This window comes from Chiloscyllium plagiosum, unplaced genomic scaffold, assembly GCF_037043375.1.
Source record: "Chiloscyllium plagiosum isolate Xiang-an unplaced genomic scaffold, Cpla_swu_hap1 HiC_scaffold_14, whole genome shotgun sequence".
Taxonomy (NCBI): domain Eukaryota; kingdom Metazoa; phylum Chordata; class Chondrichthyes; order Orectolobiformes; family Hemiscylliidae; genus Chiloscyllium; species Chiloscyllium plagiosum.
This window is the reverse complement of record NW_028270152.1, coordinates 60,298,767-60,326,570: the sequence shown is the minus strand read 5'-3', so window position 1 is coordinate 60,326,570 and position 27,804 is coordinate 60,298,767. Positions and strand designations below refer to the sequence as shown.

General features: G+C 42.7%; 1 protein-coding gene across 1 annotated transcript in view; it reads right to left on the bottom strand.

Moving 5' to 3' along the window:
• Nucleotides 1–152: 152 nt before the first annotated feature.
• Nucleotides 153–27,804, bottom strand: part of lrrn1 (leucine rich repeat neuronal 1) — a 46,830-nt gene continuing 19,178 nt past the window's right edge. Inside the window, exon 2 of the mRNA XM_043708388.2 lies at nucleotides 153–3,357. Coding sequence (XP_043564323.2) covers nucleotides 977–3,124 — 2,148 coding nt within the window. The 5' untranslated portion in view covers nucleotides 3,125–3,357 and the 3' untranslated portion in view covers nucleotides 153–976. The remainder of the gene's footprint in view (nucleotides 3,358–27,804) is intronic.

Genomic DNA, 27,804 nt, shown 5'->3' with positions numbered 1-27,804 from the left:
AGGTTCAATTTTTCTTGAATCAAGAAAGAAATAATGGTCAACCAGCTCAATTTGTCAAATGTCAAAACTTAGATGTAAGAAATCTACAGTGATAATAGACATGGCTTTAAAAAAAAAGACACTTTAAATCAGAGACAAAACTCTGAAAAATATCAAGCTCAAAACTAATTTATTATAGTTTTGTTCTCATTTTACACTATACGTTTCACAATAAAATTCATCATTTAAACCATTGATACTAAATGCAATTAGAGAGACATTCAGAAAAAACCTGGCAGCTAAAGTCCCTCAATAAATCACCAAAAGTATTTTTTTTGTTTTAAAATGTTGCAGTTTTTAAAAGCACGTTACATCATTATTGTTTTTAAACATTAACCACACATCTGTCTAAGGTAAATTGTAAAACTAGTTCAAGCAAAGAAGGCAAATTAAATTTACAAGTGTTTGGGCTTTCAAGTTCCAAAGAGAGCAAATTATAGTTGATACAACAATACAGTTTAGTTGGCTAACAGCATTCAATAGAAGAATGAATGGGTTCTAATTCCATATGTCAGCTTCAATATTCTAAAAATAACTATAACATGGGAAGTGGATCAGTGCCCAACAGTTAAGGTTAACAGCTTCTACTAAAATGAGCATACCTCAGAAGGCTCATCACTTCTTTAAAAACATGGGATGACTTGCATTGTCACCAATTATTATTGAGAGTTCTGTAGTAGAGACAGAAGTAAGTAGTCAAGCACAGCAACTGAGACATTTTGCAAGATAACTGGAGCTGCCCTTTTATTTTTGTTTTAAATGTTGAACAAAAGGCGATACGCTATACTAATAGGTCTTTGAAATATCCACCTGTCCTCACAGCTCTGCCAGAGGTTAGCAAAGTCAAAATACAAAAAGTTCAGAACTTTCATTTTTGCAGAAAAAAGCAAAATAAGTATCTGTGCTCCCTTTAACTAGAAGCAAAATTCCTCCAGAGTTACCACACATAGTAGCTTCTTGATGTGTCAACGGGCGTGGGTTTCACATCAGAAGAGCCATCTTTTTCCTTCTCACTATCCCCCTCCCATAGATTTATAAGTGGTGGATAAAGCTCATTCAAGGGAATGGAAGAGGTCTTCTGCATATACTTCTTCAGTGAATGGTGGTAGTTTTTCCGCTTGAGGCGCTTGGCAGTGTAAACAGCTATTGAGGCAATGCTAATGATGGCGAACATTGAACCCATTACAGCTGCTAAAGCTGTGCTCGTTCCCTGGTCAGAAATGTCCAGTGAGAATGCCACTCCCTTTGTCGTAACATTGACACATGATTTCTGAGTCTGCTGGTGGATATTAGAGACAGTAAGACAGACTTCGTATTCTGTTGAAGGTTGAAGATGAGTCAGGTTATATTCATGGACATCCACAGGAACCCTTGCAGTGTATGTAATGTGAGGGTTATCAATCTTCATAGTAGCTGAAGACCACTTCAAATTGGAAGTCATGACATTTGAGTTCACTCTCCATGAAACTAAGATAGAGTGGGACTCAGCTTGCTTCACATATATTTTCAGAACCTGAGTTCCATCTAGTAGGGTTCCATTAACTCGAATGGTTGCAACTCTTGTATCAGCTCCCTCAGAGTTCTGAGCAACACAAGTGTAACGGCCAGAGTCCTCAATGCGAATGTGAGAAACTTCAAGAGTTCCCTCACTGCTCAATTTATATTTATCTGACAGGATGTCAACTGTGATTTTACTTCCAAGCGGTGTCACCCAATAGATTTCAGGTTCTGGCTCTGCCATGGCACGACAATCTAAAGAAATGGTCATATCAACATCTACGTTCAGGTGATTTGGAAAGGTTTCATGTGCAATCATTGGGAGACACTGTTCGGCTGTCTCCTGCATGAGAACTTCTTTCACTTGTTGCCCTCTGTATTCAGGTGGCAAAGCACAAAACATGGACTGGGGCTCCATGAATCGAATGGTTGTTTTGTTTGAATTCATCCATTGAATAACACAGTCACATCTGATTGGGTTGCTGTGAATGCTTACTTCACGTAGGTTGGGAAGGTTATCGACAGTCTTCTGGTACAGAGCATTTAATGCATTATTATTAAGCATCAAACTTTCAAGGGATGGAACTTCCCGAAATGCATAGCGATGAATATATGATAGTTTAGGGTTATTTGTAGCTTCTAACTTTGTAAGTTCAGGCAGGTTATCCAGTGCATATCTGTCAATTGAAACAAGTTCAACCATATTGTTAATACCGAGTTCTTTCAAACGAAGCATGTTTTTGAAGTCACCTTCTTGAATTTTGTGAACAGGGTTCTTGTTTAAATCCAGGAATTTCAAGGCTGGGACTTTCTGAAGGGCAAGTTGGGGCACTCTTACCAGTTTATTGTCGTAGAACGAAAGACTTTCCAAACTATTCAATCCTACTAGAGCATTCCCAGGAACTTCTGTGAGTTCCATTCCAGCTAAAACCAGACTTCGCAAATTGCTGAGAGGTTTAAAGTTCATATCTAGGATGCCAATTACTGGGTTTTCTCCAATCATGAGAATCTCCAAATTTGGTGTAGACACAAACCAACGGCTGTCAATCACTCTTAGCTTGTTGGAATTTAGGTGAAGCCTCAGCAAATTCTTTAAGCCAGAAAAGGCATTTGCAGATATGCTATTAATCTGGTTGTGATTGATATACAGCTCCTGGAGATTGGCAAGATCCTGTAAGCAGTAATCAGGCATTTCCACTATCTGGTTCTCCTCTAGATGTAGAGTGGTCAGATGTGTCAGGTTGGTTAGACCTACATCTTGAATATTAGTAAAATTGTTTTGAGAGAGGTCCAACTCTGTAAGGTTAAACATTTGCTCAAATTCATCAGTTGTCTTGGCAATATTGTTGCTCTGAAGCAAAAGCACCTGGGTGTCAGCAGAAAGGTTGCTAGGAATTCTGGTCAACCGAAGATCATTGCAGTCCACTGTAGCTGCTTCTCTGTATGTTGACTGTGGTGTGAACCATGGCCGGATTTCACAAACGCATAGCTGAGGGCATTCATTAGGCTGCGGAGATGCTTCAATTAGAAAAAGAGTCAGAAAACCCATCATTACATGACAAGTGGTAGAAAGATTCTTTCTACACATTTTTAAAAACGTTTCCTGAAACCAATGACAAATTATTGAGAGACTTGATGCTTGCAGCAAATTAATGCTTGGATGCAGAAGACAATTCAGCAGAAAACAGAGCCCTGGGGAGAGACGACTATCTGGTGCTTTTATAATGTGCTGGGGATAATCCCTATCCTCAGCTGCTCTTTTGTTAACCGTGCATGGTGAAAGCTTTTATCTTCTCAGCTATGTCTTGACTCCACCAGCATCTGCAAAGAGACAAAGAAAAATATCAGTTTGATGCCTGAAAAGACATGCAGAATGTAGATTCTACAACTTAATGCTAACACTCAACTGTAATTAGCAAATTAGAAGTAAAAGCAAAATATTGTGGATGCCAACTGGAAGTTCAGGAAAAAAAATCCAACATTTGCCCCATTTTAGATATTGCCATAACATATTCCTTTTAGTTTGTTTGTGCGGTACTTAATGCTACAAAATTTTTGAAAAATCAATTGTTATTCTAGATTATGATAGTCAAGGAAACATGTGAAACCCCATGCAAAACATAATATCTATATTTTCATATTACTTTAAAACATATACAGTATTTAAAAGTGTGCTAAAATATTTGGCTTGAGATCACAGATGCTCTTTTTTTCAACCAACACTCAGCTATTTCCATTTTTCTTTTCAGAACCCTCCCTCATCTGTGGGATTCTCCACCAAGGCAGCTGTTTTAATAATTAGCAAGTTTTGAGAAGATTTGTAGCTCAGGTTGAGGTTCTGGTATAACTTTGCTCGCTGAGCTGGAATGTTCCTTTTCAGACATTTTATCACCATACTAGGTAACATCATCAGTGAGCCTCCAGTGAAGTGCTGGCATTATGCCCTGCTTTCTATTTATTTGTTTAAGTTTCCTGGAGTTGGTGATGGCATTTCCTGTGTCGATGCCATTTCCTGTGTCGGTGATATCATTTCCTGTTATTTTTCTCAGAGGATGGTAGCCGGGATGCAAATCTATGTGTTTGTTGATGGAGTGTTGGAATGCCATTCTTCTAGGAATTCTCATGCGTGTGTCTGTTGGCTTGACCTAGGATGGATGTGTTGTCCAAGTTGAAGTGGTGTCCTTCCTCATCTGTGTGAGGATAGTAGTGGGAGTGGGTCATGTCATTTTGTGGCTAATTGATGTTCATGTATCCTGGTGGCGAGTTTTCTGCCTGTTTTTCTAATGTAGTATTTGTTACAGTTCTTGCAAGGTATTTTGTAAATGACGTTCATTTTGCTTGTTGTCTGTGTAGTATCTTTTAAGTTTATTAGCTGCGGCATTGTGGCACAGTGGTTAGCGCTGCTGCCTCACAGCGCCAGAGACCCGGGTTCAATTCCTGCCTCAGGTGACTGTATGTATGGAGTTTGTACATTCTTCCTGTGTTTGCGTGGGTTTCCTCTGGGTGCTCTGGTTTCCTCCCACAGTCCAAAGATGTGCAGGTTAGGTGAATTGGCCATGCTAAATTGCCTGTAGTGTTAGGTGAAGGGGTAAATGTAGGAGTACGGTTGGGTTGCGCTTCAGTGGGTCGGTGTGGACTTGTTGGGCCGAAGGGCCTGTTTCCACACTAAGTAATCTCTAATTGTGCAGTTTTTGTTTGGCAGCACACAAGAGTAGCCCAAGGTGGATTAATCTCAATTTCAACAGCTTCCTTTATTGATGGAAGCCAAGCCAGTGGTAGTATTCTTGCTGAGTCAGCACTCCCACTCCAAGAAATAAAGCTCACTCTTCTACAGTCAGAAGCTCATATGTTCCAGTCCTATATCAAAGGCTTGAACACAATCTCTAGTGTCTGTTCAGTGCATTGCTGAGGGAGTGCTGCACTATGCAATGTGACATGCTTTGGAGAGCACAAGCTCTGAACAACCCTCTTCATCTGCATCTCACAAAGATTTAGGGAGTTCTGCCAATGTTTAGGACCCTATCAATGCCCAAAACCAGAGATCCACTTGTTTAATTGGCACATGTAAATTTTTAAAAAGCAACCAGTTACACTATTAGTGGAATTAAATGGCTCAGATCTTCTGATAGGAAAATATCAGCTGAAGTGTAGACTAAAGTTGCTCATCAGGACTGTGTGAAATTTCCAATGCAGCAGATTCTGCAGTGATTACCCAGCAAGTTTGCATTTTTGAGGGACAGTCACCCTGCATTTGAAATCCTGAAAAAAGTCCTTGATTCTGAGCTAGCAGTGGAGATATGGAAGTCTCAACTCATTTATCTCAACAGTTAGCCAGGTATGGTTAGATGAATTAAAACCTGCTCTAGCTCCTGGCTAATAACGAACCTGATCTCCCAACTCACTGTTGACCACCTCCCAGATTAGAATTCTGAACCAGATCAGAAGATTTGGGCCAATATTTAAGTTACTCACCAGCCATTTCAAGGTGAAGACGAAACATCCTTTCTATATTTCACCACAAAATAGATTTAAACCACAATTATTATCAAATGTATTTTCAAATTATTGAGCTGGACAGCTGAAGGCAACTTTAATGACTTTTAATGTGATTGCTCAACTGACAACTTTAAAAAGGAACAGATTACACTTAATAGATTTTGAGCAGGCTGGAAAATCAAAATGTACAAAGACCATCCCTACAAGTAGAGACAGAAGATATATTCATATACATTCCCATAGCAATATACCAAATTGTGTGATTAATGGCAAATAACTTTGTCTATCTCCATTAGTTCCGAGAAGCAGGGTTGTTAGGTAGTGTGTGCACAGACAAGCAATGGGTGGTATCCCATGAGGAGAAAATTCTTCAACCAGAGAGTGAGGACCTATTGAATTCTCTGCCACAGAAAACAGTTGGGGCCAAAACGCGAATGTTTTTAAGAAGGGGTCAGCTAGTGCTCTTTGGACTGATGGAATCAAAGGACATGAGGGAAAGAGAGAACAGGGTACAGCGTCAGATGATTAACCATGATCATATTGAGCAATGGAATTGGCTTGAAGGGCAAAATGGCCAACTCCTGCTATTTTCTGATTATTTTGTTGTTTCCCTAACCACTCAGATTGAAGTAATATCGATGAGCACAGCATAAAAAAAAATTAAAATGCGTGATGTCAGATCACATATACAGAAATAGAGAGATGGGATTAACTATAAGGAGCTAAAAAATTGAAAATATTGAAATCATCTCCAATCACAATCGGAATCTGCAGGAATGAGATTCCACATTTGTTAGCGTTAAAGTTCATCCAATATCAATGTTTCTTTCCAAATTTCTCAACTGTCAAGACTATTTGTCTTGGCCACACCACAAACTTCATTCTGTCACTACAAAGTCCATCCCTCTCCTTGAGGATTGTTTGAGGCCAAATCAGATTGTTGGCAAAGTTAGTGTTAAAAATTAACATCAAACCACATATCACAATGACTGCCTTTATCTGCCTGTTTATGTTTATTATTACCTCAAACTTCTTGTTGTTGAAGTCTCATCTAAACCTTTACAAACCTAAGGGTCTGATTATCCTGCTGCTCTCCCACTTTACATTCTCCCGAAACAATACATCACCCAAATCCATCTGCTGGTGTCTTTATTTATTACCAAGTCCCAATTATCCTCCATTCCTGCACTCGCTCACCTTCACCTGTTCTTAAATACATTTCAAAGGTGCTACATAATGACATGTTGTTGTACCGCAGCAGTAATGTCATAAGTGATAATGGGTATAAAGGCTCAATGAAACAAATGCTAACTTTTCTCTGGTACATGTAACTTATGTCCATGAGAGAAAGACAAGACCATCTCACCAGGCAATGTATTTAAGATGGTGAATCAGTTGACAAAATACTGCTCCTTCTAAAGAAACAGTAGCTCTGATAGTAACCTTCTTAAAAACATAGAAAGTAGGAGCAGGAATTCGATAATTCAACTCTGCTCCAGCATGATTAGAATCCTGACAGTGTAGAAACAGGCTCTTCGGCCCAACAAGTCAACACTGACCCTCCAAAGAGTATCCCACCCAAACTCACTCCCCTACATTTACCCCTAACCTACACATCCCTGAACATGTTGGGGAATTTAAGCATGGCCAATTCACCTAACCTGCACATCTTTGGACTATTAGAGGAAACCAGAGCACCCAGAGGAAACCCATGCAGACATGGGGAGAACTTGCAAAGTTCACACAGTCGCCGGAGGCTGGAATCGAACTCGGGTTCCTGGCGCTGTGAGGCAGCAGTGCTAACCACTGACCCACCAATTTCTCCCATGCTCTTCAATCCGTTAGCCCTAAGAACTACATCTAACTCCTTCTTAGAAATATTCAATGTTTTGGCATCAACCACTTTCCATGGCAAAGAATTCCAAGGCTCACTTCTTTGGGTAAAAAAAATTCTCCTCATCTCAATCCTAAATGGCGTACCTCTGTATCCTTAACCGGTCACCCCTGGTTCTGGACTTTCCAGTCTTTGTGAATATTCTTCCTGCATTCACTTGATTTAGGTATCCAACAGGGCATTCTATTTCTGTGGAAGTTGACATACGATTTCCAAACAGCGAGGGACTTGCCTCAGCCTTATTAATATTACAAAATTCAGACCAAACTTTCGTTTCTTGAGACATCAAAAGAAACTAATTCCAATTGGTATGAAATACAATGGCCCTGCAGACTAGTGCTTCCAACATTTATTTGTTTTTTTCTCCTTTAGGGATTAAAACAAAATAGAATTGGAGGTGGAAATAATACACTCCACTCCCTGAACAGCTGAAGGGTGTTGGTGGACACCGCGTGCTCCCTCTCCAGAGACACCCGGGCTTTAACATAACCACGGACGAGGGGCAGGCAATCAGCCCTAACGTCTCCCTCCACGGCCCGCTGCCCGGACCTGTTTATGGCCAGTTTGGCCAGGCCCGGGAGCAGACCCATAAGGAGGTCCTTCCAACATTATTTTTTCAACTGCGCTAGTGCTTATTTTTTCCCCAGCACCCATATTGTGTGTGTGCAGGTATGAGACACAGTGAAAGACACAAGGTGCATGAATCTTTATTCAAATTTCCACCACTAGGAAGAAAGGAAACACCCGAGTGGCCAGTGACAAGCAGTGCCCTTCACATCAAAGGGCAGTGCAGTGTGATCAAATAATGAAGGGGAGGGCAGGGATTAAATCAAAATAGAGTTAGAGAGGGAAATAATGCACTCCACTCCCTCCGGTGCCCACCTCTCCCTGAGCAACTCCAGGGTTTTGGTGGACACCGCGTGCTCCTTCTCCAAGGACACCCAGGCTCTAATTTAATCACGGAAGAGGGGCAGGCAGTCGGCCCTAATGACCCCCCCCTCCACGGCCCGGTGCCTGGACCTATTTATGGCCAGTTTGGCCAGGCCCAGGAGCAGACCCATGAGGAGGTCCTTCCAACATTTATACTGTGTGAGAAGAACTTACTGACTGGTTGACTCTAATAGGGATGCTGCCATGGAGCATGCAGTTAGGTAACAACTGACAGTTAACTGCCGAGCTTTGTTTCAACTTAAACCAAGCAGGTCCCTTTCGTATCAGTTAAGGTAAAGCTGTGATACGTGAACTAGTGAATGACCATCTTTTTGGTTTTACAGCAGTATTCTGTTGGTATTAAACACACTCATATTACTACTGCAAAACATCAGTATGAAATACGAGCTTTTTTTCATTACTCAAGCATTTGAGATACCTTGCCATAACTGGAAGCATGTCAGGCACTTTTCAGCACTAAACATGACAGCCTTAGTTCCTGCCACGATGTTGTGTGATATCATCAAGAAAATGATCAAAATCAGACTGGCCATTATCCCATGGGATGGCTCTGATTCACCCTTTCCAGCCAGAAAGAACATATCTACACACTGCAGCCTAATTCTACTCTATAGGTGAAAACCATTCTCTGGTTCATTTTTCATGACAATGCCTGAACTAGAGTCAAACGGTTTCATTTAAAATTGAAAGAAAGCTTGGCAGTTAACTGTACATCAATCAGACTGATAGTGATTTTGGTGAAGAATATGCAAAATTCCAAAACTGCCAATAAATCAGCACTCTTCTCTCAGCATAACAAGGTGAAAGTGAGGACTTCAGAAGCTGGAGATCAGAGTACAGATTAGAGTGGTGCTGGAAAAGCACAGCAGGTCAGGCAGGATCTGAGGAACAGGGTGAAGGGCTGATGAAGGGCTTTTGCCTGAAACGTCGATTTTCCTGCTCCTCAGATCCTGCCTGACCTGCTGTGCTTCTCCAGCACCACTCTAATCTGGAGTCTCAGCATAATAGTCATTTTTCCTTTTACTTATTTCTTACAAATTGTCCTGATGAGTGTAAAATTAAATAAATCAGCAAGTGTCTTTTTTTTGATTAAAAAAGGCAGTATTCAAAACAATCGTTCTGGTCTTCAACTGCCTGGGCATTTGTTAGTCAGCAGTCTTCTGTGATAAATGCCAATCCACCTTCTTCGAGATATTTTCCCAATCCCAGGTAGAGCTCATTCTCTTTAGAATCAGATATTCATCTTTTATAGATGGCTCTGCATTATTGCAGTTCTTTTACTGCAGCTTTGAGGCTTCGGAAATCAAATTGACTGTATAACCAATGCAGACCTAATTCACACTTTGGAAACTATTATTATAATGATGCTACTTACATTTGATTTACAAACAGCAGATTGCACTTCACAACAGAAACTAATTGGCAATCTTGGAATTAGGTTGAGCCTGCTGCCCATTTATTATTGGGCCAATTATTCTGAAAATGTGATGGTTTTAATACAAAATGTACATAAATAAACTAAGCTCATTTCACAAGGACAGTGCCTAATCAACATGGAGCAATGGTAAAACCAATGAGTCAATACATTGATTTAGTTTTAGAGATTTTGTTTCAAAGTTATATATCTGGTGAAGAGTCATTCACAGTGTCATGACCAATGCCTGATTTATATCACAAAAACAGATTGTTTGGTCATTATCACAGCACAGTTTATGAGAATTTAGATTAGATTAGATTCCCCAAAATGTGGAAACAGGCCCTTCGGCCCAAGAAGTCCACACCAACCCTCGGGAGAGTAACCCATCCAGACCCATTTCCCTCTGACTAACACTACGGGTAATGTAGCATTGCCAATTCACCTGGGTTGCTCGTCTTTGGGCTGGGAGGAAACCCATGCAGACACAGGGAGAAAGTGCAAACTCCACACAGCCAGTCACCTGAGGCTGGAATCAAATCTGAGTCCCTGGTGCTGTGAGACAACAGTGCTAACCACTGAGCCACCGTGCCACCCCATTTAGATTAGATTACTTAGATTAGATTACTTACAGTGTGGAAACAGGCCCTTCAGCCCAACAAGTCCACACCGCCCTGCTGAAGCGCAACCCACCCATACCCCTACATTTACCCCTTACCTAACACTACGGGCAATTTAGCATGGCCAATTCACCTGACCTGCACATCTTTGGACTGTGGGAGGAAACCGGAGCACCCAGAGGAAACCCACGCAGACACGGGGAGAACGTGCAAACTCCACACAGTCGCCTGAGGCAGGAATGGAACCCGGGTCTCTGGCGCTGTGAGGCAGCAGTGCTAACCACTGTGCCACCGTGCCACCCACTATGATATGTTTCTTACAGTACAGCAGAGACTAAACTTCAGAAGTACTTAATTGACTGTAAAGTATTTTAGGATGCTTGTTCATAGACACACTGTACATATGCAAACTTTTCTGTTACTTTAACTGTTGGGTATTTATATATTGGAGCCAACTGACAAAAGAAAAGAACATGAGGATTGCCGATGCTGGAGATCAGAGTCGAGAGTGGGCTGCTGGAAAAGCACAGCAGGTCAGGCAGCATCCGAGGAGCAGGCGAATCAACATTTCAGGCAACAGCCCTTCATCAGGAATTAATCTTGTGAGCCGAGAGGGTGGAGAGATAAAAGTGCGGGGTGGGGCTGGGAGGAAGGTAGCTGAGACTGCAAAAGGTAGACGGAGGTGGGGGTAATGGTGATAGGTTGGAGAGGAGGGTGGAGTGGATAGGTGGAAAGGAAGATGGACAGGTGGGACAGGTCATGAGGGCGGTGCCGAGTTGGAAGGTTGGAACTGGGGTAAGGTGAGGGGAGGGGAAATGAGGAAACTGATGAAATCCACTGATGCCATGTGGCGCTGCCACTCCAACCACCACCACCATGGCCGACGATGACATCGCTTCTGTCCCCTCTAAAATGACCATGCCGCCTCCGCGATTTCCGGCCAGACAACCACCGCTGCGACTGCTACAAGTTCCACCGTTGCCATGACCATTGTAAGATCCACCGTGAAGCCTAACCAGAACATCACTTCTGCCTCCGATGTTGCCTCTGCCATAGCCACTTCTGCCCTGACATCACCTAAGCCACACATTCTGCCACTACTGCCCCCACCGATATCCCTATGTCCTTGATCCCTATTTCCAACTGCCGCTGGGACATTGACTGCCTGAACCTGTCCACCCCTTCCCCCACTCCAACCTCCCACCCTTTCAATGCGCAGCCCTCCACTCCCTCCACTCAACTCCAACCTCACTATAAACCAGCGGACAAGGGGGCTGCAATGGTAGTTTGGCTTACTACACCGCTGAAGCCAGGCACCAAGTTGAAGACACCTCCTCCTACCACCCCCTCGACCATGACCTCACCCCCCATCACCAAACCATCATCTCCCAGACCATCCACAACCTCATCACCTCAGGGGATCTCCTATCCACAGCTTCCAACCTCATAGTTCGGAAACCCCGCACCGCCCTGTTCTACTTCCTACCCAAGATTCATAAGCCTGACTGCCCCGCTGACCTATCATCTCAGCCCGCTCCTGCCCCACCAAATTCATCTCCATCTACCTCAATACTGTCCTATCCTCCTGATCCAGGAACTCCCCACATACCATCGGGATACCACCCATGCCTCCACCTCCTCCAAGACTTCCGTTTCCCCGGCCCCCAATTCCTCATCTTCACCATGGATATCCAATCCCTCTACACCTCCATCCGCCATGACCAGGGCCTCCAAGCCCTCCATTTCTTCCTCTCCCAACATCCCCAACAGTACCCTTCCACCGACACTCTCATTCATTTGGCTGAACTGGTCCTCACCCTCAATAATTTCTCCTTTGTATCCTCCCACTTCCTTCAGACAAAAGGGGTAGTGATGGGCACGTGTATGGGCCCCAGCTATGCCTGTCTCTTTGTTGGCTATGTAGAAAAGTCTATCTTCCGCAGTTACACTGGCACCACTCACCACCTCTTCCTCCGCTACATTGATGACTGTATCAGCCCCATATCGTGCTCCCACGAGGAGGCTGAACAGTTCATCAACTTCACCAACACATTCCACCCCAATCTTAAATTCACCTGGACCATCTCTGACAATTCTCTCCCACTCCTGACCTCTCCATCTCCATCAATGGTGAGTGACTCAACACGGACATCTTCTACAAACCCATCGACTCCCACAGATTCCTGGACTACACCTCCTCCCACCTGCCTCCTGTAAAAATGCTATCCCTGATTCCCAATTCCTCCACTTGCGCCGCATCTGCTCCCAAGAGGACCAGTTCCACCACAGAACACACCAGATGGCTTCCTTCTTCAAAGAGAACAATTTCCCCTTCCACTTAGTCGATGATGTCCTCCAGCACATCTCATCCACTTCTGCACCTCCACCCTTGAACCCAAACTTCCAACCTCAACAAGGACAGAACCCCGCCCCAGTCCTCACCTTCCACCCCACCAAACTCCGTATATATCACATCATCCTCCACCATTTCCATCACCTACAAATGGACCCCAACAGAGATATATGTCCCTCCCCATCCGCTTTCCATAAAGATCATTCCCTCTGCGTCTCTCTTGTCAGGTTGATGGCCCACACCAACCCACCCTCCCCTCCCAGCATCTTCCCCTACCACCACAGGAATTACAAAACCTGTGCCCCCCTCACCTCCATCCAAGGCCCCAAAGGAGCCTTCCACATCCAGAGTTTTATCTGCACTTTCACACTAGTCATTTACTGTATCCGTTGCTCCTGATGTGGCCTCCTCTACATTGGGGAGACAAGAGGCCTATTTGCAGAGCACTTCAGAGAACATCTCCAGAACAGCCGCACCAACCAAACCCACCGCCCCATGGCCAAACACTTCAAATCCCCCTCCCACTCCACCAAGGACATACAGGTCCTGGGTCTCCTCCAACATCACACCCTTACCACCCAACACCTGGAGGAAGAATGCCTCATCTTCTACCTTGGGTCCCTCCAACCACATGGCATCAATGTGGATTTCACCAGTTTCCTCATTTTTCCTCCCTTCACCTTACCCCAGTTCCAACCTTCCAACTCAACACTGCCCTCATGACCTGTCCATCTTCCTTCCCACCTACCCGCTCTACCCTTCTCTCCAACTGATCACCATCACCCCCCACCCCTCCACCTACCTATCGCACTCTTAGCTACCTCCCCCCCACCCTACCCCCTCCCATTTATCTCTCCACCCTCTCGGCTCACAGCCTCATTCCTGATGAAGGGCTCTTGTCCAAAAAGTCAATTCTCCTGCTCTGCGGATGCTGCCTGACCTGCTGTGCTTTTCCAGCATCCCACTCTCGACTTTCATTTTTATAGTGCCTTTGATAACATCAAAACATCCCAAGATCATGTGAGTGGCTCAGTGGTTAGCACTGCTGCCTGACAGCGCTAGGGACATGGGTTCAATTCCACATTTCGGTTAGTGTCCATGTGGAGTTTGCACATTCTCCTGTGTCTATATGGGTTTTCTCCGGGTGCTCCAGTTTCCTCCCACTGTCCAAAGGATGTGCAGATTACATGGATTGATCATGCTAAATTGCCCATGGTGTCCAGTATGTCCTTGCTGGGTGGATTAGCCATGGGAAATGCAAGGTTACAGAGATGGGGTAGGGGTGTAAGTGTGATGGTCTTCAGAAGGTTGGTGTGGACTCAATAGGCTGAATGGCCCACTTCCACACCGTAGGGATTCTATGACATTTACAGCTAAGTAAACATTTTTGGAATGGGAAAATGTGAGAGCCAATTTGTCCATAGCAAGTTTTCAAAATAGTAATGTGACAGTGAGAGCTTGTTTGGTAGTTCAGAGCTTGATGATTGCTAAAAACAAATTGCCCCAATGAATGCGAGACAGAAAGAGTACTTCAGCAATAAAAAAAGACACAGCTAAATTATCTGATTAAATTATCTGTTTTAGTGACGTTGGTTGAGGGACAAAATCTTCCCAGTCGTCAGGAAGTATTCCACTCTGAGACTTCAAATAACATGTTCAGATTTTCTTTCTACTCATTTGAGGGGGCAGACAAAGCCTCAGTTTAATTCCTGAAGGCCTCCTGAAAGAGGAGGCCTTCAACAGTGCAATCTCCCCCCCCCCCCCCCACCAAATAATGTACAATGTCAACCTGCTTTTTGTATTCAGGTCTTCAGAATGAGGTTTGATCTATAACCTCCTAACTCAGGCAAACGCGATACCAACTGAGCCACAGATGATAATAAAACCTTAAAATGAATTCCACAGAGTCACTTAGCCACTCCAGGAAGCTCTCCTTATTTCCATTGAAAGTCAGACAGCAAATGACCTGAACACTTCCCGAAGGAAAGCCTGAAAGCCCCCTTGGGTGAAACAACACTGGAATATGAGCTTCACTGGTTGGACCAACTGATAGTATTTGTAACTGTAAACAGCGACCTTTTGATTAACTAATTATCGTTCTCATTACCATTGTGTTTCTCAATCACAGGACCACATTGAATACAATGGACCATTTTATTTCTTTCTCTACAAACATGTAACAGGAACAATACACATGTCTCAACATCCACATCAATGTGTCAACCTTTGTTAAAGTAAATCATTGCTCGTGCAGCTGTGACTGCAAAGATTTGTTTGTATTGAAAGAACAAGATAAATAGAAAGAGACTTCTCTATTTTAAAGCAAAGATTAGTGTTACTGTATATTTATACCTGGCATATATTTACACTGGAAAAAAAATTCTATGCATTCAAAATGATTCTAAATTAATAATCAGTGTTAAAAATACTTGAAAAATACTTCTATAATAGTCAGAAGCTTTTAAACCGCAATTTAAATCCAAGAATGTTCCTTCTTTCTTGTCATCCAGAGCTTCAAATGAATTTTGTTCCTTTTTCGACGCAGACATAGTCAAGAAGTGACATCCAATTAAGTTATACAGAGTTACAAAAAGATTATCATGAAATGGATTTTTTGCCTTGAATTAAACCAGTCATGATTTCATATGCAGAAGCCTGAAGTTTTCCAAACATGGGCTCGCTTTTACTGTCAGGTTTTGAAATAGGCTCAGAAGGTGGAAAAAAAAAGCTGTCATGATTTTCTGACAATTTGTAACTGTCAAAGGAAATATTCACAAGAGTGTTCCAACATCACACAGCTCAGCCTATAGCTGGTGTCTCAGCTGGTTCACTAAAGTAATTAAAAAGGTGTTTATTTGGATTGATTGCATATTCCTGAGGGGGTGCACTTTAAGCAAGCATCCTGTGAAATTATGCATGACATCACATCAGTTCGATTGTAATTAAAAGGTATTTTAGAACAAAACATGCAGGAGAATTGTAGCATACACCTTTGTGCTGAAATGCAGTGCCATATCCATCTTGTGCATCTCGATGTTAGAATTAACTAACTGCACAGCCCTGTTTTCCGTCACCTCACCAGAAATGTCTCAGCCCAAAGCTCTAGATTTCCCTCCATCCTTCTGTTTACTGAACCTAAGATGTTCCTTAAAGCCTCTTTTTGTTTAAGATGTAATCATCTAATAGCACCTTCTGTATTCAGTAGTAAACTTCTTCTGGTAACATTTTTGGTAAAGAAATGTCCTAAAGTGTTTCACAAGTTAAAAGGTGTTATATAAATGCAAGGTTTTGTTGAGCAATGCTTCTGAAATAACTCCACAGAGGCCATCACCAAGTCACCCATTATTCACACAAAGTTAAAAATCACACAACACCAGGTTATAGTCCAACAGGTTTAATTGGAAGCACTAGCTTTCAGAGTGCCGCTCCTTTATCAGATGGTCAGAAGGAGCAGCCGTTCCGAAAACTAGTGCTTCCAATTAAACCTGTTGGACTATAACCTGGTGTTGTGTGATTCTTAACTTTGTAAACCCCAATCCAATACCAGCATCTCCAAATCATTTTTTCACACATGGAGAGTCTTTGACACTGATGAAGCACCCTCAGTAGGGAGACAGAGGGCTTGGTGATGTAGTGCAATTTGAACAACTTCTCTCTCAAAATCTGCAGAACTAAAGAAAGAAAGGAGTAAAACCCACTCGCATCTACATCAATGGAGCTAAGGTTGAGAGGGTGGAGAATGTCAAGTTCCTTGGAGTGATAATAACCAACAACTTGTCCTTGACTTCCCATGTAGATGCGAAGGTCAAGAAGTCACAACAACACCGTTTCTTCCTCAGGCAGCTCAGGAAATTTGACATGTCCATAAAGACCCTCACCAACTTCTACAGATGCACCATTGAAAGCATAATGGTCTTGTATAGCAACTGCTTTTCCCAGAACCGTAACAAACTACTGAAGGTTGTATGCACAGCCCAGACCATCGCAGAAGCCAACCTTCTATCAATGGACTCCATTTACATGGCCCGTTGCCACAGAAAGGCTGCCACCATCATCAAAGACCCACCGCACCCCGGTAATGATCTCCTACAAGCTCTTCTGTCAGGCAGAAGACACAGAAGCTTGAACACAGATACACACACCAGCGGGCTCAAGAAAAGCTTCTTCCCAGCCATTATTAGACGGATGGGCTCTCCAGCCTCAAATAACGCTGACCTTGTTAACGTCGCTTTCGCCTAATGTGCGCCCTGTGCAGTGTCACCTGTACGCCTCTGTCCCAGCCTTTCTGATCTGCAAATCCATGCTTACTGTGATCTGCCTGGACTGTCACAAACAGGGCTTTTTGCTGTACTTCGGTACACATGACAATAAATCAACAAACCAGAGCCAGCTCACAGAATGAACAGGACATCTGACAGTCCTTTTTTTTTCACTTTTAGAACTTTAGTTTAGCAGCACAAACATAACTGAGATTGTCATAATAGTTTGTGCAAATGATGTACAATGATGAATAAGAATTCCTCACAAGATAGACATCTGTTCAGATGGTCTTCGTGGCAAGTGCAAAAACTTCCAGGTCCCATCATCTGTGGCACTATGTTATATTCACCTAATCAATTTTAAATACATTTTCTCAAGCACTTCACATGATTCAATGACAATTTCTATCAAACCTAATCATTAGAATTAGGCAGAATCCTGGGCCCTGGAATTCCCACCAAATCACAGAACAGTCCTGTTTTTTTTTTCTTTTTTTTTCTTCTTTCTCTTCTTTTTTTTTTTCCTAACGTAACCGGAATCTCCTGTTGTTTTTTTTTGTTTTGTTTTTTTTCCCCCACACTACCACCTAAGTGCGGTAGTGCTTATTATATATATTTTTTTTTCCCCAGCACCCATGGTGTGTGTGTGCGCAGGTGTGAGACACAGTGAAAGACACAAAGTGCACGAATCTTTATTCAATTTCCACCACCAGGAAGACAGGAAAACACCCGGGTGGCCAGTGACAAACACTGCCCTTCACATCAAAGGGCAATGCTTTGTGATCAAAACAGTGAAGGGGAGGGTGGGGACTAAATCAAAATAGAATTGGAGGGAGAAATGATGCACTCCACTCCCTGCGGCGCCCACCTCTCCCTGAACAACTCCAGGGTGTTGGTGGACACCGCGTGCTCCTTCTCCAAGGACACCCGGGCTCTAACGTAACCGCGGAAGAGGGGCAGGCAGTCGGCCCTAACGACCCCCTCCACGGCCCGCTGCCTGGACCTGTTGATGGCCAGTTTGGCCAGGCCCAGGAGCAGACCCACGTGGAGGTCTTCAGACCTCCCCTCCCTCCTCCGTACCGGGTGCCCAAAGATCAGGAGCGTGGGACTGAAGTGCAGCCAAAAACAGAGGAGAAAGTTTTTAAGAAAATCAAAAAGGGAGTGCAAACGCCCACACCCAATATACACATGGTCCACGGACTCCACAGCGCCACAGAATAAGCAGTTGGGCTGGGAGTCCGTGAACCACCGCAATCTGCGGTTGCAGGGGACTGCTGCGTGCAGCACCCTCCACCCCAGATCCCCGAGAGAAAGGGGGAGGACTCCTGCGTAGAGAGCCCTCCACTGGGGATCCCCACCGCCCAGTGGCAAATGGGCATGCCGAGGCGTAACAGTCCTGTTTTTATTTGTCAGCCAAAGCTCTTTGATTGGACCAGATTAACAGCCCCAACGAGGGAACTCATATTCCACAAGGCCCACCTGGCTGACCTTGTTACAATTGCCCTGTTACAGTTTCCTGCTCTCGAAGAGAGTATATATAAAAAAAACCCATAAGGCAGCTCGTGTATCAGTGGTCAGAAATAGGGCCAAATTTCCAGAAGCCTGGGATTTCTTCTCTGCATGGTGAAAATGTTTATCTTGGGGAAACAATGGGAAGGGAGTCTCAAATAATATGGTGCTGTTCATTTATGATAGAAAGTCATGTTCCAATGAATTTGAATACATGAAGGTGAGATTTCACAAGTTCATGAATGATGTGCTAAGTCATATGTAAGTACCGAAAGGGCTAATGAGATATTAAAAAAATCCAAGTTACAAAAATAATTTTAGCGACACAGTTAATGCTTGGTAGTTTTACAGAGAAATCAAAACAGGGCATTCAGCCCAAATCATTTATGCCAATGATCATACATCACAAGTCTATTCCTAGTTCCCCCCACCATCAATCTTACTAGGATAACCTTCCATTCCATTCACTGAAAGCGGTGACTTTTGATACATCTGCATTTATTGGTCAATGCATTGAGTATAGGGGTTGAGAGGTCATGTTGTGGCTAAACAGGACATTGGTTAGGCCGCTTTTGGAATACTGCATTCAATTCTGGTCTTCCTACTATTGGAAGGATGTCATTAGGACTTGAAAGTGTTCTGAAAAGATTTACAAGGATGTTGCCAGAGTTGGAGGGCTTAAGCTATAGGGAGAAGCTGAATAGGCTGAGGCTATTTTTCCTGGAGCATCAGAGGCAGAGGGGTGACCTTACAGAGGTTTATAAAACCATGAGGGCATGGATAAGATAAATAGACAAGGGTTTTTCCTTGGAGTGGGAGAATCCAATACTAGAGGACAAAGGTTTAAAAGGTGAGAGGGGCAAGATTAAAAAGGGAACAAAGGGTCAACTTTTCACGCTGAGGGTAGTGAGTGTATGGAATATGTTGCCAGAGGAAGAAGTGGATGCTGATACAATAAAAGGCATCTGGATGAGTATATGAATAAGAAGGGTTCAGAAGGATATAGGCCAAATGCTGGCAAATGGGATTAGATTTATTTAGGATATTTGGTCAGCATGGACAAAGTTGGTCTGAGGGTCTTTTTCTGTTCTGTACATCTCGATAACTCTGTGATGTTCTTTTTAAAGGTAAAATGAACTAATGCCATTTACAATCTTAATTTTGTTGCAGTCTAGTTGGGAAAAGTACAAAAGGTTGCTGTTCCCAAATGAAAATGTGCTGCTTTAAATTCTTGCCCATATGAATGGAAGGGCTAAATTATAGCAACTGCGCACCACTGAACCACACAGAGTTTGTGCTGAAGACCAAAAAAAAATCAAACTACCTAATTGTTGGCAACCATGCCAAAATTAATGACTTTTAAAGATTTATTTTTGTTATGAGAAGTGAAAACGTGTGGTACAGAGGAACCTCAATTATCCAAACGACACGGGTGGAGAGTATTTTGTTCGGATAATTGAATGTTCGGATAATTGGATGTTGGATAACAGTTTAGCCAAGCATTGGACCTTGCAATCTTGTTCGGATAATCCAAAATTTGGATAATCAAATGCCAGATAATCGAAGTTTCTCTGTATTAAGTATTGAAATATCACGGGGTGATGTTTAATTTTCATTCGAGCAGATGAAACCAGAGGGCAGTTGAACTGCCAGTTACTGTCATCCAGGACAGGAGCATTTGTTTGATGGAAAAGAAAGCACACTCTTATAGAAGAAGCTTGGGTTCAATGGAGTCCAGAAACATGCCTTTGCTACTGGTTAGGAGCCTTCCCAAGACAGAGTGTGTATCTGTAATATTCCTGATGAAGGGCTTCGGCCCAAAACGTCGATATTCCTGCTCCTTGGATGTTGCCTGACCTGCTGTGCTTTTCCAGCACTACTCTAATCTTGATTCTAATCTCCAGCATCTGCAGTACTTAATTTCACCCTGTGTTTCTGTAATCTCTACTCAGTTCTTTAGCAGCATGAACACATAGCTTTATACTGGTACTGATGTAGCAATTTCATTCAGAAGGTCACGACATTATAGGAACCAGACTGCTCTCAGTCTTAAACCAGGTACCTTTCTCATGCTTAGGACTAGAACCTATGTGTTTAATAAGTTTTTGTTTCAGGATGTGGGCCTCACTGACTGGGCCAGCATTTATTACCCATCCCTTATTGCACAAGGCGGAGGCAGTGAGCTGTCTTCTTGAACTGCTACAGTCCTGGGGAGTGCTGTTTTTAAGAAGGAAGGAAGTTAAAAGATTTTGACCCAAGGACAATGAAGGGAAGGCAACATAATCTCAAATCAGGATGTTACATGGTTTAGACAGGAATATGTAAATGATGGGAGTTTCCATGTTATCCTGACATCAGGTCTGGTTGCCAAAAGTAGGAAAGAACGTACCTTGATAAGCAATAAAATGCAATATTTTACCTCGGAATAAAATAAACAAAAATCTACTTATCAAAAGATGGAAATGCAAAAGGCAATCACTCCTCATCTCAAAAATACAGGCTCCATTCTCACAAAGGTGAAACGTTTTGGCATTAAGTTGCAGCTGGTCTATTGAAATGACTGGCAGAGCACAAAGCCCTCTCTGCTTTTATTCAGGTGCACCAGCAGCACTGAAGATGACCCATCATTAACACTGCTACGTCAATGGCCTAACTATACTTAGCAACAATTTGTGACGTTTATGCTCTTTTATATTATCAGGGCGGTTATTTCTCCCACGGTGATAACAACAATTCCGAGGTTATATTTAAATGATAAATAAGTCTGTAGTCTTTGAAGATGCTGTGAAGGGGAATGCTTTACTTTACTTTAGTCAGCCATCTCCATTTGAAACATGAAATATTATGATTCTGTTATAAACCAAAGTGCTCAGTGGTGTTTTTGATGTCCCAGTGATATACAGAGATAACACATTTGTTTCTCTGCCAAAAACAGGAGCTTTATTTAATTTTTAAATAAATTTGTTTGTATGCTAACCACTTAATTTCTGTTCCTCTACGTCCACATCCCGCCTCAATGAACAGCACAGAGAACAGAGAAGAGTCAACAGACACAAAAGTTGAACAAAGGAAGAACAATTGCATACTACACTCAGGCAATAAGATTTCATAATTGACTTGTTTTTTTCTCAACTGTCCGTCAAAAAAGTTAATTAATTAGCTTGAAGGATACTTCTTTCAAAGAAATATTATTCAAATTAATCAGACACTTAACAAGAGACTGCTTGAAAACATGGGCATAAATCATGGAGATGTAAACAGAGAACTACATATTCTTAGAAAACCAATAGATCATTTCTTTGGTGATAAGTAAGGTGATACCTGGATCTCTTAAGGAGGTCTTGTAAAAATCTGTGGTTTTATTTGCTGAAGCTTGCACAGCCTTTTAGTGCTACTCATTACCCCAATGTTGCAAAGCATTGAGATAGATGTTTGATGTGGTAAGAAGGTAGCCGTTTCACAGGATCCCTCTTCATCATTCGTCACAAGGTCATCCATCTGTCCACCAGCTCAGAACATCCAGATTTAGATTTCTTTCTCTGCCAAGTGTACCAGATCACACTTCATGTGGACAAATATCCTTCGACCATCTGCTGTGTACAATTGGCACAGTAAAAAGCAACTCCACTGCCCATCGTAATAATTTGAGAGTGCCAATTCTTTCCAGATAATGAAGAATATAAAATTATGTCTGATCACTTTTTACATGTAAATCAAAAATAAATGTTCAACTTAGACAGTTCTAGGACATTAACTTACCTTCAGACATTATCATTTCAACCAGAATTTAATTTGATTTAGAAATATTATTGCACTTTAATTAAACAAAGGCAACCAAGGAAGTGGTAAGCTGTCAATTTGAATCACTGCAGTCCTTGAGTATACCCACAGGTATACCCACAGTGCTGATAGCAATGGAGTTCCATGACTTTGAGTCAGTTACAGGGATGAACAGCAATATGTTACCATATCAGGATAGTCAGTGGCTTGGAGAGGAACTTGCAGATGATGGTATTCACAAGTATCTGCTGCCAATGCCCTTCCAGATGGTAAAGGTCACAGGTTTTAGACCTCATCTCATAGGACAATTCCTCCCATTTAGAAATTAGTATTTTAAGGAGTTGAAAATGTTCACTAGAGCCAAGTACATCCATCCTTAGTTGAGGAGATCAAAACTGAACACAATACTCCAGGTGTGGGCGTCTGAAGGCCTTATGTACAATTGTAATTAGACCTCTTCACCTATACTCCAATCATTTTGTAATAAAAGCTAACAACACTTCCTTTCCTAATTGCTTCCAACATTCGGATGTTACCGTTAAGATTCATGAAGAAGGGCACTTCAGTCTCTGAGTCGTGAACATTTCCTAGTCTCTCACCAATAAAAAGATTGTGATTTTAAAAAAAAAACTTTTCTTTCTAATTTGAACAGCTCCTCATTATATTCCATGCCCTTAGCCACACAGTTGACCCATCACCACTCCTTCACACCCTCTTTCAATTCTCCTTCCAAAAGCTCATCTTTTGTAGGTCAACAAATAGTGACATCCAGATAAATTGATATAAATTGTAAATAAGGAAGGTCCAAGCACTGCTGTTTGGATATCTCTCAGTAGTTACAGTTTGCTGATCTAAAATTATGACCTCTTTCCTCCTATTCAGTCTATTAATCCATGCAAATAACATCAAGTGAGCCAAATCCAAGTAGCTATATCCACTGGCCTTCCTATTATTAATTGCTGTAACTCCAACCTTTAAACAGTAATACAAGGGGTCCCTGATTTATGAATGTCTGATGTCAAAACACAATCCCAGACAGGGTAAAATTTTAAGTATCCATGATTCAAACATCTCCTGTACTCACGAGCTGCCTTACATTGTCCTGCATCGCGTTCCAACTTGGGTACACATCGAGCAGGTTCAGGTACAAAGTTTATTCAAAACTCAGGGACTGCCTGTAGATTTGTCAAACACCATTTCTCCCTCTTAAAATCTTGTTAATTCTATCTAATCATATGGATTCTTTCCCTTCTAACTGCCCTAAAATAATTACTAATTGCGCCCACAGACCCGCTTCCTCAAATAGCAGGCTGGAACTGGGAGGTCCACTCCCTACTGAAGTCCAGGTCTGAGATGTACACCTCAGACAACCCTGGTCTCTACAGGAAATCCAGGTACAACCTTCATAAGGCCATAGCCTCAAGATGTAAAGAGGCGATACCAAACTAAGCTTGACACCCAGACTAAACACACACATACCCCTCATTTGCGACAATGCTTACAACACATAATGGGCTACAGAGTCATGAGTAGGAAAGGTTTACATGAATATCGGCCAGAAGCAGGCAGGTGGGACTAGTTTGGTTTGGGATTATGTTCAGCATGGACTGTTTGCACTGAAGGGCCTGTTTCTGTGCTGTATGACTCTATGAGAGCCAAGTCAAACAGAATCGCAGGCTCTACCCAATGACCTCAGTGCATTCTACACTCGCTTTGAGCAGAAAGCCAGTGAAACTATGTCACCTATCCCAACAGCCTTGGATACACCTGTTCCCATGGTCACAGCCGCAGATGTTAGATCAGCCTTCTTGAGAATGAACCCACGGAAAGTGACTGGCCGAAATCGAGTTTGTGGTTGTGTTCTCAGACCCTGTGCAGACCAGCTGGTGGAAGTATTTGCTGACATCTTTAACCTCTCCTTTTCCAATTTGAAGTCCCCACCTGCTTTGAGATGACCACTGTCATCCCAGTGCCAAAGGTAAATCATGCAGCATGCCTCAATGGATAGAGAGAGAGAGAGTTGAGAGAGAGAGAGAGAGAGAGAGAGAGAGAGTTGAGAGAGAGAGAGAGAGAGAGAGAGAGAGAGAGAGAGAGAGAGAGAGAGAGAGAGAGAGAGAGAGAGAGAGAGAGAGAGAGAGAGAGAGAAAAAGAAAGAAAGCAAAAGAGATAGAGAAAAAGAAAGAGAGGGAGAGAGAAGACAGAGAAAAAGGGGAGAGAGACATAGAGAGAGGCAGGGTAGAGGGAGAGGAGAGCTAGAGAGGGAGGAGAGAGAGCAAAGTGGGAGAGGAAGGGGGTGGAGAGAGAGAGGAGGGAGAGAGGAGAGTGAGAGAGGGAAGGAAGAGAGGGGGCAGAGAAAGAGGAGGAGGAGGGAGAGAGAGGGAATGTGAGAGGAGGGAGCACGAGAGATAGATCACTAAAAGTGGATCACGAGAGAGACAGCGCAAGAGCAAGTCAGAAATAGAGAGAGGGAGAGGTAGACAGACAGACAGACAGACAGATGAGGAGAGGGAGAATGAGACAAATCAGACTCTTCTTCAGAAACCTCAATTTATTTTAAATTCCACTGTCTCACTGGAACCTTTGTTCCCATTGTCTCCAGAATGTTTTCATATAAAAACGGAAATACATTATATGACACTTTCCATGTCTTTTGCTGACAAATGCCCATATTTACAGCCTGTAGTTTTGAAGAAGCAAACATATTGGACTTGAAACATTAACTGTTTTTCTCTTGCAACAAATGATACAAGAACCTGCTGAGGTTTTCCACATTTTCCATGTTTGTCTCAGACTTCCAGCAATCACAGTAGTTTGCCTCTAATCGGTTTCTTTTTATGTAACTACAAAACTTTTACAAACCGTCTTTGTGCTCTTGTAAGTTTTCTCTCATATTTCCAATTTTTCCTCTTTGTCAATTCCATGGTCATCCTTTGCTGAATACTAAATTTTTCCCAATCCTCAGGCTTGCTGTGCTTTTTGGCAGTCGTAACCTGCTCCTTCCAACTAATATCTCCAACTGGTGAAGCAATTTTCCTGTAGGCTTTCATTCCTCATGATAATGTATAGATATCATGAATTATCAATTTCCTTAAATACCTTATCATACATCATTTCTTAAACGACAGTTTCCCAATCTACCTGAACCAATTAACCCCCCATACCAAGATAAATGGTTTGGGATTTAGATTCCAATTTAACCATATCTCACTCTAACCCTATGTAAAATTTGATTAAGATCACTTTCCTCACATTTTTACTGCAAGTCTTGAGCTAAGCATCAGGAAGACAAGATGGTTCTCAAGCAGCCAGTTCCAGGGTTTACAGATCTTCGATTGGGTGATTTAGTCACCACAGAACCCACAATACAGAGGTGAAAGAAGGTCATCATCAATCCAGAAGGACTGGACAAGAAAGGTTCTCCAACTATCTCAGCAAAACCACATTCCACATCACGGATCAAAACAGGATTCATTTAAGACTGGGTGTAACTCGCTACTCCCATGCTAACTCCAATTCCACGTACAAACGACTACTTATGAATGCTGTGACCGACACTTACTCTTCTAAATGTCACTGCAACAGGTTTTCAAAATCACTTTCACCTCACTGTCATGGGAGCTAACTACAAATTGGCTTAAACACTCAAACCACACTTTATGAGGCCCCCCTCACCATGGATACCGGACTTCAGCCAATTTGATTCACCTCATGTGATATCAGAAAATTGCTGACTGTACTGGATACTGCAAAGGCTATGGGCCCTGACAACATTCTAGCAATATATTAAAGACTTGTGCTCCAGAACCAGCTGTGTCCCTAGCCAAGCACTGGGCAATGGTCACTGGATCTGAAACATTAACTCTAGTTTTTGTCTCTCCACACATACTGCCAGACCTGCTGACATTTTTCAGCAATTTCTGCTTTTGTCCTGATCAAAATGTGGTGGCCCTGATACAAAGGCAACATTTTGACAAGTCCATCATGAAAGAGTCCTAGCAAAACTGGAGTCAACAGAAATTGGGAAGAGAAAAGCCTCTTCACTGGTTGGAGTTACACCAAGTAGAAAGGAACATGGTTTTGGTGGATGGAGGTCAATCACCTTGGTCCTAAGCCATCTCTGCAGGAGTTCTTCAGGTTAGTGCCCTAGGCTCAACCATCTTCACGAAAGGTCAGATGTGTGGAAATTCACAATGATTAATACTATTCATGACTCTTCAGATACTGAAGCAGTCTACCCTCATGTATGACAAGAGCTGGCCTACATTCAGCCACACCAAGTGCCAAGCAATGACCATCGCCGACAAGAAAGAATCCAACCATCTCCCTGATTGCTGAGTTCATCTCTCAAAGTCCTGGCACAAATACTGAACTCCAAGCTCGAGCTTTATTTGTATCAAAACAAAACAAACTTGCATCGATATAGCACTTTTTACTCCGCATTCCAAAACATTTCATATCCAACTTCTGAAGTGTAGAAAGTAGTGGAGGCGAATGTGGCAGCCAACATTAACACACTAAGTTCCCATGTGCCAAACATGCTCTGTGTTGTAAATGTGGCATTAAATGCTTGCCAATAGAGCAGGGAAGCTCCGTCCTCTTCTTCTGATAGAGTCATGAGATCTGTTATGTCAAACAAAGAGAGCAGATTTTTCTTTTTGTTTTGGGTGGGAGGTGGAAGTAGGGGAAGAGCAGAAAGGTGGGACTTTCACCTGCTTTGCATTGGTAGAAAGGGGCAAATAATCAGACAAGTTGGCCCCAGGGAGATTCTGCCCCTTTCCCTCTACCTCAGCAATTACACTTTCGGAAGGAAAGATCAGTCTTTTTGACCTGTTATCGATTAAAAAAGGACCTGAAGCAGTCAACAGCCCACTCGACCAGCCACTGGCCTGATCAACAGCCTTGCCAGCAGATGGCAGAAGTGGCTGCATTCCTGACTGGGAATGCCCAGCATTGTGCCTGCTCATTGGGGCCTGAAGTCTCTATTTGCCCCTTATCTGAGGTGGAGGGGTGAGGCTGCTGAAATTCAGCTGCCCCATCTCTTGTATCCAAATATCCCTGAGCCCTCATACCTACAAAACACCTCTTTAATCTACAAGACGCAAACAGCAAACAGACAAGCATCAGTTTGCTGATCTTTGTCTTCAGAACTGCAGTGTAACCAGCAGCCAGGACCTAACATGGGTTGGGATGTGGAACATTTAAGCCATGGGACCTGACTAGTCAAGAAGCCCATCAGTAACCACAGAGTCATAGAGATGTACAGCACAGAAACAGACCCTTCGGTCCAACCCGTCCATGCCGACCAGATATCCCAACCCAATCTAGTCCCACCTGCCAGCACCCGGCCCATATCCCTCCAAACCTTTCCTCTTCATATACCCATCCAAATGCCTTTTAAATGTTGCAATTGTATCAGCCTCCACCACTTCCTCTGGCAGCACATTCCATACACGTACCACCCTCTATGTGAAAATGTTGCCCCTTAGATCTCT